Source organism: Hemicordylus capensis, chromosome 4, assembly GCF_027244095.1.
Source record: "Hemicordylus capensis ecotype Gifberg chromosome 4, rHemCap1.1.pri, whole genome shotgun sequence".
Lineage (NCBI taxonomy): Eukaryota > Metazoa > Chordata > Lepidosauria > Squamata > Cordylidae > Hemicordylus > Hemicordylus capensis.
In genome coordinates, this window is record NC_069660.1 from 103,552,937 (window position 1) to 103,565,429 (window position 12,493).

The 12,493-nt window shown below is 43.7% G+C and overlaps 1 protein-coding gene across 2 annotated transcripts in view; it reads left to right on the top strand.

The window, feature by feature from the left end:
- The first annotated feature begins 4,495 nt into the window (after positions 1–4,495).
- Positions 4,496–12,493, top strand: part of CACHD1 (cache domain containing 1) — a 230,064-nt gene continuing 222,066 nt past the window's right edge. Inside the window, exon 1 of one of the 2 annotated variants that reach the window (XM_053243265.1) lies at positions 4,496–5,093. In XM_053243265.1, coding sequence (XP_053099240.1) covers positions 4,851–5,093 — 243 coding nt within the window. In that variant the 5' untranslated portion in view covers positions 4,496–4,850. Of the gene's footprint in view, positions 5,094–7,884; positions 8,206–12,493 lie in introns of those variants that run through there. The other variant, XM_053243269.1, reaches the window with a different exon arrangement.

A 12,493-nucleotide genomic window follows, 5' to 3' on the forward strand; every position in this document is an offset into this window, starting at 1 on the left:
TTCCTCTTCTGAAATTCAAAATGTCTGGGTTAGACTTCCTTGGTGATTCTCTCCCTGCATGTATGTTGAATTTGATCGCACTATGGTCACTGTTCCCTAAAGGGTTGATAACACTGACATCACACACCAGGTCCTGGGTGCCACTCAGGATTAAGTCCAAGGTCGCCTTCTCTTTGGTTGGTTCCAAGACCAACTGTTCTAGAGCACAGTCATTCAGCATATCTAGAAATTTGACCTCTCTGTCATTATCTGACTGTGAATTTACCCAGTCTATGTGTGGGTAATTGAAGTCACCCATTATTACAGCCCTGCCTCTCCTTGATGCCTCCCTGATTTCCTCCTGCAACTCCCAGTCAGTGTCAGCGTTTTGATCCGGCGTGCGATAGCACGTCCCCAATAGCATATTTCCTTTCAAGCCTTGTATTGTCACCCACAGGGTTTCTGTGGAGGACTCCAGTCCACCTAGGGTTTCTACTTTGTTATTCTATCCCTTCTTTAACATACAGTGCTACTCCACCTCCAAGGCGCCACTCCCTGTCCTTTCTATAGAGTTTATATCCAGGAATAACAGCGTCCCACTGGTTCTCACTGTTCCACAATGTTTCTGTTATGTCCACCATATCTATTTCTGTGTTAGCAACCAAGCACTTCAGCTCACCAATCTCGGCTCGGAGGCTTCTGGCATTGGCATATAAGCACCTATACACTGAATCTCTTACCTGGCTTATGCTATCTTTATTTTGACTCTTTGACCAGCTGGCATGGGCTCCTGTCTGCTCTTTATGTGTTCTGCTCTGTTCCCTTCTGTTTTATCTGAATCCTTTGCACCCTCTAACTTTAAAGGATGGCATTTGCCAAACCAGATACTGTCCAGCTCCTGTCAGCTATTCCCCAGGCATCATTTTAAAAGCTGCTTTTCAACCTTTTTTATTTTAAGTGCCAGCATTCTGGTTCCATCTTTGTTCATGTGCAGCCGGTCCCTTTTGTACAGGCCTTGCCTGCCCCAAAATGTATCCCGGTGCCTAACAAATCTAAACTCCACCTCCAGGCACCAGTGTCTCATCCACGCATTGAAACCCTGAGTATCTTGATGATACCCTGCCCATAAAGGGGTTTGCAGACTCTCTGGAAATGGCTTTGGTTGCCCCTAATACATATTTATCATATTGCAGCACTGAGGATGGGGGGTGGGGCAGCTAGGTTTGAGGTGAAAGGTTCTTCTAGAAAGAGAGAGAAAAAACCATTTCCCATAGCTACCTGGATCTAGGTGGGGTCCTTCAAAGATGGCTCAAGCATGAGGTGAAGAGGATGGGGTGCAGGGGAGGCACAAGAGAGATGCCCTCAAGTTTTTTTTCAGCCAAAAGGTAGCTGGAGGGTATGATTAGTGGAATATTTTGGGTACTTGTTCCATATATGGCATGATTTTAGGATTTTTAGTATCGATCAAGCTACATCCTGAGTGTAATTCATTGGGTGCGTAGTTATTTATACAAAAGGATGCTGCAGAAGTACTGTGCTACAAGTAGTAATCTGCATAGAAATGGGAAGGGGAGATCTCTCTAACTGGCATTACTCACCAAGCTGATAAGTTGCAAGGAGGAAAGAATCAAAATGCACATTCTTGATTGCTATCAGTTGAGACTCATTTGGAGTGGAAGAAAGCTTGCATTCCATCACTCTTTGTCTCTATTGTATGTGCTAGCTAGTCTACTCCAGTTCTCTGCATATACTCAGATGCAATTCAGAGTGGCATATCCATAGTCCTATTGATTGATTGATTGATTGATTAAGTGCCGTCAAGTTGGTGTTGACTCTTAGCGACCACATAGATAGATTCTCTCCAGGATGATCTGTCTTCAACTTGGTCTTTAAGCTCTCTCAGTGGTGCATTTATTGCTGTCGTAATCAAGTCCATCTTGCTGCTGGTCATCCTCTTATTCTCTTTCCTTCAATTTTCTCCAGCATTATGGAGCTTCTCAAAGGTAATAGTCCTATTACAGTCTTGCAATGACCTGGGGGCACCAGGAAAGCCTAATCAGAAAGACATGTAATCTCAGGAAAGCCTAATCAGAAAGACATGTAATCTTAGGAATCTCAGAAGCCTTAAACTTCCCTTGACAGGCTAAGGAAAAATGGCTGAGTTTCTGATCTGGGGGTGCACTGAAGCACACAAAGTGGCGAACTGGGTGTGTTTTCCAAAGGTGGGGGGTGTTATGTAACATCTTTAGGTGGTTGCTTGTCTAGAGTAGCATGGTACCTCTTGAATTATAATGCCTGGGGCAGCTGCCTGCCCTGCCTATCAGTTTGTAGCAGCTCTACCTGTAATGTAGATTCACCTGACAGAATAACCCTTTCTGCTGATCAAAATATGTCGAACATACTTTGACTCTGTGCAGAGGTTAGGTTAATGTGGAGATCAGGGGAAGGGACAGCACATGTGATGCTGCTTGCCCCTGTGTTCATTATCCATGGAAGCTGATCAACGAATTGCTCAAGGGCACCCAGTTTCTTCATAGCTGAGCAAAGATTTGTATCTGGGTTGCCATACCTAAATCCACAACTTTCGATGCTGCACCATCCTGGAATTCATGGCTCCTACAAAACCCCATCCACATAAATTCTTTCTATTCCTCAAAACAAGATGAGCTACGGTGTTCTCTTTAATATATATTAGAGAGCCTCACCCTTCACCACCAACATGGATCCCCAGAGTTTAGCCCTGGTCCCTCCAGCCCCACCCCGAATAATCCTTGAGGTCCATCCACATAACTATTTCAAGACAAGCCTTGAGTCAAATGCTTGCAAGCTGGGAGCAATAATCTGATGTGCATCACATTCTGAATCTGTTGGTGAGCAGTCACAGGATTATCCAATCTATGGCACTATGGCCCCCAAAATCAGCTTAGGCTGGGTAAACTGCTGCTTCCACAGCATGTGGACAGCCCCTGTGTATCTGATGCTCTGGGCTAACCTCTTAAGCATGTTATATTAATGTAACCTAGCATATAGGTGCAGGATAGGTACAGATAGCATGCATGGAATGATGAAGTAAAGCCAGCATTTTAGAATCAGAGTTGGAAGTCTCCTCGTTCAGCCCCCTGCTCAGTACTGGATATACTCTGATGGCATCCCTGACAGATGGCTCTCCAGCCTCTCTTTGAACACTTCTAGCACAGGACAGCTCACCAAGATACTGTGGAACAGGCTCAGCTCTAACAGTGAGGAAATTCCTCCTAACATCTAACCTGGATCTTCTTCCTTGTAATTTCAACCCATTGATTCAAGTCCGACCCTCAAGCGCAGTGGAGAACAAGGCAGTTACTTCTTCTTTGTGACAGCCCTTCTATTTTCCCTTAGTCTTCTCCTCTCTAGGCTAAACATTAAAGAGCTCCAGTAACTGTCCCTCATAGACTTGGGTTGCAGACTCTCACCATCTTTATTGCCCTCCTCTGGAGCTGCAGTGACTTTCTTAACACATTTCTCTGGTCAATGACCGAAATAAACATTATCTATCTTCTTAACATGCAGTGCCCAGAACTGGACACAGTATTTCAAGTGAAGACTGGTCAGCACAGCATAGAGTGAATTAGAGACTTATTTAGATGTTGGACATAACATCTGAATCAGACTGCAGTTCCACTCTATACAATATATATATGTACATACAGGTCTGTGCACACACATGGTTAGGCTCACATTATGCTCAATGCACTTACAATAGTATGCTTCTCATCTGTACCCTGCATTTGAAGGGGCCTGTACTCAGATCTGCTTTTAAAATTAACACATGTACACATGTTTTTGTGTGAATGACATGTGTTCCTTTTACAAGTGTAAAATGTAATGTCTGTACAGGGCTTCTTCCTTCTCATGATCTAGACACTATGCATCTGTTAATGCAACCCATGGTTGCATTCACTCTTTATTATAATCCCACCTACTTCCAGGGAAAACTCCTGGAGGCAGAGAAGGTGATCTGGACCAGAGGTTACTGAAACAGGTTACTTAAGCAGATATAACAACAAAGAGAGACCTTAACTACTAATAGGTGTTTTGTGGTATAAATCTTCATGGGATTCACCAGATGAAAGTTAGCAAGTATGTATCTACCTTACCTACACATTCATAAGGGGGGAAATTTGGTAAATAGTTGGTAGAAAAGGAACATGAAATTCTCAACTGATTATCTCAGTCCAACAGGTGAATACTGTGTCATTGCAAAAGCTTTGCGAAGGGCTATCTACAAACTGCAGACGGGATGAGATGGGTTGGAAATGTTTGCTGGGAAGTTTCTGGATGTCTTGGGCGGGAGGACACTCTGTGCCCGGCTTTCCCGGGTTCTCCATTCTAATAAACTCATTGTTGTGCACAAGAGCCTGCACGCAGCTTGGTGGCACCAGACACCTCCCTTTCTCCCCCTCGGTGACTCCGATCCCGGCCCTGCCGCTCCCGCTCCTCCTCCTGCTCCGCAGTTTGCCGCTCTCCTCAGCCACCACTGTGTTCAGTCGGCAGCCGAGGCAGAGCTCGCAGTGTCCCTGGAGCTGGAGCGCAGGCAGGGAGGCGGCTGGCTGCCCGTCTCGGGGAGGAACGCGTCGCTCTGCTTGGCTTGGCTGACCCATTGGTGTGCAAGAAGGTCCGCTGAGGGCTCGTGCGCTCGGCGGTCCCTCCATGGAGACGTCGGCCGCCTCTCCTCGGATCCCCGAGGCTTAGCGCCCTCCTCCTCCTCCTCCTCCTCCCTGCAATCCCACACCGAAGTTTGGGAGGCGCTCGGGAAAGTTTGCGCGTCGCGCTCTACGCGCGGAGGTGGCCACTGTCCTCGCCAGGGCGCTGCAAAAGTCGCCCTCAGCATCATGGCGAGCAGGCCGGCAGAGTTTGAGGAGGCCGCCCGACCAGCTTGCCGCTCCTCCGCCGGCCCGACTCCCCCCTGGAGAAGAGGCAGCGCTAGCCAGCGGCCCCTGTGGGTCGTCTACATGGCGCTTTTCTGGAGGCTCAGTGCCGCCGACTCGGAGTTTTCCATCTTGGATGAGGCGCAAGTTTTAGCCACACAGATGAGGAAGCTGGCCACGGAGGAGCTGGGGGTTGTCACCATGCAGGTAACTCGACCCTTTCTTCGCCTCTCTTCTGCTCCTTCCCTCGACTCCTGTCCTGGGTTTCTCCTCCTCCTCTCGTTTTCTTTGCCTTCTTCCTGGTTTTCTTTCTTCCCTCATGTCTCTCCCTTCATCTTTTCTTCCTGTTTTTCTCTCCCTTTCTTTTCATATGTCCCCCACTACCTTAGATGTTCTTTTCACCACTTGGCTGATATCCTCTACCCTTTTGTTACTTAAAATTCCGGTGCAAAGAAGTATCTGTCTCCCTGAGTTGCAGGGAGCCTTTTAACGATTGAACTTTCTTATTCGCTGCGGCGTCGCTCCCCAGACCCACACGATATGGGGCGTTGTTGTGAGAGCGGGGGTGGTGGGGTATTCTAGGCACCAGGAGTTTGTGTTTTGTCACCATTTGCTGACCTCTGATCAGAGCAGGCTCCTGAATCCTTTCATTTATGAGCATCGCTGAATGCTGAAACATGATCCCTTCGTTTCAGGCTGTTGCCTCCTGGGCAGAGACTTTTGGGGGGTTGAGGGTGCCTTTGAAACTTCTGCATGGTTTTTTTTTTCTAGTTCAAAAACCTGCTTAATGTTGAGGTGGCTGAGGAAATCCTCATCTTTCACAAATCTAATGTTGGAACATTTTAAAAGTTTGCATGTTTCAAACTTTGTAACTCTGGATGAATAAATAGTAACTTAAGCAAATCTGCTTTGGGACACGTGGAATGATATTTGATGTTGATAAACTTTTGTGGTACTATTCTAATGGCTACCTGTGTTGTGCTGTGTTTTGTTTTTAGTTCACATTATTACTAACCTTCAAGCTGCCAATGATTGAATTATGCATGCATATTAGATAAAATTGAACACTTGGGGCTGCGGAAGCCTTGGTTCAAATCTTTCTTATACATTTGCTATTTTAGGATTATCCCTACTTTTTCAGCTAGCAACGGACGGAGGCAGAGAGGGGGAGAATAAAATCCAAATATGTCATATTTATAAATGGAAATGTGCAGATGATAGGCATAACTTATTTTGCCAATTTGAATATATGGTTTAACAAGTATATTATTTTCCTCCCAAAACTCATTTCCTGGCACTGCTCTAGTTCAGAGGAGAGAGGTGATTAGTAATTATAGTCTATCTCTGCCTTTGTGGTTGCATATTAATGACAGTTTGACTATTGTGCTTTCTGTAAAGGAGGCTAATAGCTGTGTTACAGCAACCAACGACAGACTCCCCTGACAAAAGGTGAAATTGGATCCCAAACACACTGCAAATGTAAGGTACGGTCAGTGGCAAAGGCAGTTTTTAAAGCCTCCCAGACTGAAAAGGAGACACTTCTATGGAAGCAGCAGGCGTCTGTGCCCAAATGGCCCTTTATCTTCTTCAAACCAGCTCCCTTCTACTATCTTTTGAAATATTGTTTTGGCTCCCTCCTAGGGCTTGGGCTTTGTCAGTACTTATCTTCCCCTTCTTTATGGGAAGAACCCATGCATTAAAATGACTTCGCTTAACAAGGTAGATAGTAGTAAATTATTGATACATTGAACTATGGAGAATTTTAGAAGTCACTTTCTTTCTCTTGAAAGAGCTAACGGCACATTTCCCCCCATGAGAAACCCATGTATAATCTGTTGGTTGTGGAAATTCCATTTGAGTAAAATTCCTGCTCTTCAGAGTACTGTTGTAAGCTGATTTCCCCATTTTATAAATGTCCCAGTACTAGTATACAGTATGACCAGCATCTCACTGTGCATGTGTGTGACCCCCCCACCCCCGAAATAAAACGAACCCACTCTGAATGGCTTGTTTTTCATGTTAATACTTCAGTGTATATGATTCTGGTGTATGGTGGAGTATCTGTCAATAATAATTGTAACTTTTTAAGGTTTATGGGCTTCAAGAAGTATGTGAAGTCAGATGCCACTAATGCAATAAGCCTACTTATTTTTGTTTGCTTGCATCCTCTTAAAAAAACAAACAAACTCTGATCTCTTTCACTCTTGAAACTGGTAGACGCAACTTTCCTATGATTTTTGAGTTGCATTATGAAAAAAGGAAGGCAGTGCAATAGAGTGAAAACACTTTATTTAGAAGATGGTAATTTTGTTGATGGTGTTTTTGTTTTTTTGCTTATAGTCTTAATTTAGGTAGGGGTAGTACATACTTTCTGTGGTAGTCAAGCATGTTCTTTATCCAGACAATCTGCAGTCATTAAGATGATATATAATATAGGCTTGGCATGTGGCCTTATGAACATGGTTGGGTGTTTATTATAATTGGACTATATCAAAAAGAAATGGAGGATATTTTAAAAATGTGGACCTTTTTGTACCTTAATTGGGACTCTATTCTAGCAGTAGAGGTGTTATGGGAAAAGACCTAAATCAGAGACTAACTGAAGAAGAAAAAATTAGTGCTGAAGATGTCTGCAGAAGAGTGAATGTTGAGACAGGAAATGAAAAAAACAAACCAACCAAGAACTAGATTGTAAAATGTTTTGAGGGTAAATATTTGGTATAGAGATGTGGGAAACAGTTGGCTAGGATAACTGGTGAAATGCTTTTGTTGATCTTTCAGCAAGGGAAGAACAGATTGGAGAAGTCAAGATTGTTGATTAGTGCTCATGGAACAGTACACATTATGGCATTGGGAATAAGATGGCCAAATAGGTTAATGAAGTGGAAGGATATGACGCAGTTAGGATTGCGTGAAAATAGGAAAGCGCCATTATTTCATTTTATAAAGAAAGTGAATAGCCACTCCCAGGTTTGTGAGACCAAGGATGAGCAGATGGAAGTGGTTATCTTTACAGCAGCTGATTTGAAAGGCATAATAGGGTTTTTATTACCGGTTTGAAGATCAGTAATTTCATTTTGGCTAAGTGGTGAGTTTTTGGTGGTGAGAAACAGTATCAGAAGAGTTAGCGAAAGTGTATTGAGGGGTTGACTGGTATAAATTTGAATCTATGGGATTTATTGAAAATGAACATGAAGCATGTGTGAAGGACAAACCTGCATCCCACCGCCATCCTCACAGAAATGGTCCAAAAATACTCCAAAGAAAAGGATGAATTAAGTGGAGCTTCAGGATCTGGTGCTATAGGAGAAGTTGCAAGGTGAGAGGGAAACCCAGAGAGGACTGAGCTTTTGAAGACCTTGCAGTGAATGTTTGCATGTAACATACATCTGAGCTACAGATATTGGCAGTTTGAAAGATAGTAAAAATGTGAATTAAAAACAAAACAGAATGTGTTGTCATTAAATTATTTGTAAGATGTAGAAGTTTGTTAGGTGCAGCTGTATCTTCTGCATAGGTGCTGTTCCTAGATCATAACTCTGCTGATAGGTGTATTTCTTTGTGTTTAATTCTTACTGTTATAGTAGTCAATGGTAGGAAATGCTCAGTTTGTAGTTCATTTATAAATATAACAATTTTTTCAGAATGTTGAAACATACTTGTATATAGCGGTGAAAAAATACACGGATTTTTTGCACAGAGAGCAAGGGTGGTAGCAGGGATGCAATTATTCTAAACAGCATGATGCGATTACCAGTGCATTTTATTTTCCATCGACCATGGCATATTCAGTTATAACTTTTTGAAAGTAAGGTGTCTGCCTTTAAATGGATGCATTATGGCTGCACTGATTTGCCATTAATATACTGATGATATGATTGAAAGGCTACTCAAAATGACTTAGAATGTGTTTCTGCTATATTTTTGTTCAGAATATGTAAAACCATAAACCAATATTAGACACCCATTTGCATGGAGGACTGTTACATGAAATGTATAAATAATTCTCCATTTTGATGTTTATAGTCCAGAAAAAGAGTATAGTTGACTTTAATCATCAGTAGTATTATTGTTCATATTTAAATTATGTTTTTGTTATGTTACTCTCTAGTAATCATGTACTGTGGTTCAAAGAAGAGAAATGAGTTTCTCTAGTGCACTATACCTAATCAGTGATAAGATAATGACTTTCTGTGGTATAACCAGTATGTAGGTGTTGCTCTGTAATCTGGTGCCATGGTATTTCAATAGTCGTTTGTCAAGCTGTACTGAACTGGTTCCTAAGTGCTGGGTCTAGAAATGCTGGGTCTAGAAAATTAGATGATAGATAGATAAATAGATAGATAGATATTAAGATATATATTTGAAGCTGTGCATAACATCCTAGTTTAATTGACCTGTGGCTAGCAATATCATTGTTTGTGATTTGTTTCTTGATAGACCAGTGAAGTAATCTTACCAGATTTAGACTGCATCCCTATGCTTGGGAGTGTGTCCAAATGAACTTAGTGGTACTCACACAAATAGGATTGGCCTAACAGGCACCACTGTCCGTGAATTGATCAGCAAAGACTGGGCTGGGCTGGTTAACACCTACATGTTCATCATTAGTTCATCTCTCATTGCTTTTTAAATTTTACAGTCATCACTCTCAGACAGATGTTTGAATGATCTCCTATGAAAAGTATTGTTTGAGTTGACATCAACTCAACATCAATCTTGAGTTTCTCATGGTGATTAATTAATCTGTGATAGCTTTTTAAATATATGCAAGCCATCACTTGATTCTGTATGTACAAAATAATGTACATGGATGTATGCATCAGTCCGTATAAAGGGCCAAACTAGATGTTACCCTGAAGGGTGTGTGTGTGGGTATATGTCCATGTTCAGACTTTTTTCCAGAATGAAAACAGCCAAAGAAGGCTGCTGGCTTGTTTGGAAGAATGGTAAGAAGAGGAGGGTGAGGAGGAGGGCAACCCATTCTCCAGTGACTGTTTCCCTCCCCATTAAATCTCCTCCTAGCTGTTTTTCTATCCACAGGGGGAAATGGAAAAGCAACTTGGGCCCTCTCCCCTGTCAGGACTAGTCTGTAGGCAACTGCTGCCAGATAACTCTTAAGGGCGATTGCGGAACCTCTCTTGAAGCCGAGTTCCGTGAAACCTCCCTCAGTCCTGACAGCTAGGATAGAATATAACAAGATTTGTCAGGGCATCCAAACTCACCAGTCTCAGCTTATTCTAACTTACTTGCTTCAGTGAACCTGAAATCTGAAACTAACTTCAACCCTTGTGTTAAAATCTCAGTTCTGTGAAGCAAAGAGGTTAGGATAAGCCAAGATTGGTGGGCTTCATAACCAATCGTGTCATATTCTAACCTAGAAAAGAAATTGGCACTTGTGCAGGGATGGGAAGGGGGAACACACACTTGAGATTGAGGGAGGTTACATGGAGCTCGGCTTCAACTGATGTGCTGTGTGATGTTTGAATTCGGGGCCGAGCAGACTAACCAAGAACTAAGATCAGGAATTAGTCAAAGCTAATGCCAGGGGTTGAAGCCAAGCAGCCAGACCAGGATCAGGAAGAAGCTAAGAGTTGAAACCAAAGCCAGGGAGTGAAGATGAGCAGACACACACACATAGGACCAGGAAGACCTTGATTTTGAGGCAAGGCAGACAGGAGGCCTCTACATCAGGGGTGGGAAATCTTGGCCCTCTAGCTGTGGTTGGACTCCAACTCCCATCATCCACAGCCACATATTGTGTCTGGGGATGATGGCAGTTGTAGTTCATCAACAGTTGGAGGGCCAAGATTGCCAACCCCATTCTGCATCTTTTCTGTTCAGGGAGGATCCAGTAGGTAGCCCTGCAGAGCGGAGCCAGTCTAGGGCTTGAGAGCTCTATGCTCTGGTGAGTTCAGCAATCTACCCTCATGCGGCAGCTGTATAAAGAGTCTGTGGCTCTCAGCTCAATCCGGACAGTTCCTGATGCTCTCTCCCTGATTATGAGTGGAAAATGGCCAGAAAAGAAAGGGTTCAGCAGCCCTCCCACCAGCTCTTCCAGTCATACTGGCAGCTGCCACAGCTGCTTTTCATTTTTTAAAAAAGGAGACTGTTATTCACATCTCCCATGTAACATCTGGTTTTGCCATAAGATGATTCATTCGCTTCTAGGAATGTGTGGTGCTGGCTTGGGAACTAACGATCCGCACCATTATGGTGATCTACTAGGTGAGCAGAGCCTATACATTGCAGCTGCTGTGTGGAGTCCCCATCATGGAGAAACACTTCTGCTGAATTCCCACATGGAGGCTGTAACACAAGAATAGGTCATTGGTTTACTTAGCTAACAACAACTTTTGAACTTCGGAGATAATATTTAATGCTCTGTTTATTTCTGTGGTACTACCCAGATGTAAGTGTTAACGCAAACAACATTTGCCTTAGGGTAGGGAGAAATAGTGCCTATATCACTCACAAATTCAAAACATAATTGGTGTGATGCATAAGCTCTTGTTTAGAATTCTGAAAATACTTTTTAAAAAACCAACCCAAAATAAGTAGATGTCTAGTTTTCTTGGTAATTGAGATAAACTTGAACCTGGCAAGTAAGCAGAAACTAGCATTTATTGTTCTTCAGATCTCATGATGTTAATGCCTAGTTTCTGATATATAGAGGACAGACACATTGATTGTCATATTGAGGGCCAAGTGACAATTTATTCTACTCCAAACTGTGACAGAGTCTCCCTCAAGGCAGAAATCAGGAATGCACCAAGGGTGGCTGATCCGGACCTCGGCCAGACCTGCTCAGGGAACACAAGAGGTAAGAGGCTGTGACAGAGAGGAGATATTAGTCCAGCAGTGTTTTGCAGTAGACTGCTGGTGTTTCCACCATAATCGGAGCCCATCCTCAAATGTAGGGTATTCTTAGCATGCTTAGATAACTTATTCTTAGATAACTTAACAGGAAGTTATCTCAGCAAAAGTTTCATGTTTAGTGTAGGCAGAGCCCTGATCCCGAGTTCCTTTTCCTGTCTGCCTCAGGATAGCAGCTGAGAAGGAGCTCCTGATAGAGATTGCCATTCTTTCCACTTTCCCCCTCCTTATCCCCCCGCCTTAAACATAAGAACATAAGAACAGCCCTGCTGGATCAGGCCCAAGGCCCTTCTAGTCCAGCAACCTGTTTCACACAGTGGCCCACCAGATGCCACTGAGAGTCCACAGGCAGGAGCTGAGGGCATGCCCTCTCTCCTGCTGTCACTCCCCTGCAACTGGTACTCAGAGGCATCTTGCCTTTGAGTCTGGAGGAGCCCACAGCCCTCCTTTTGCTTAATACTTACGCGAGCTCCAGAGAAGAACTTTCCTTTCTATCCACCCTTTTCCCTCTGCTGCTCCTCAACCTCGTACTTAATATCTACCAACTTTTCCCCCCCATATGGAGTTAGCGCAGGCAGCAGAAGCCCTTATTGGCTCCCTATTGGAGGGTTCTCAGGGAGGCAGAACCCAGGACCATCGAGAGGGAAAATATTTCCCTGATACGGCTCCCGACGCCACTCTAGTACTGGGGGCGCCCACAGAGCCAGGGCAGAACCAGGCAAAGAAAGCTA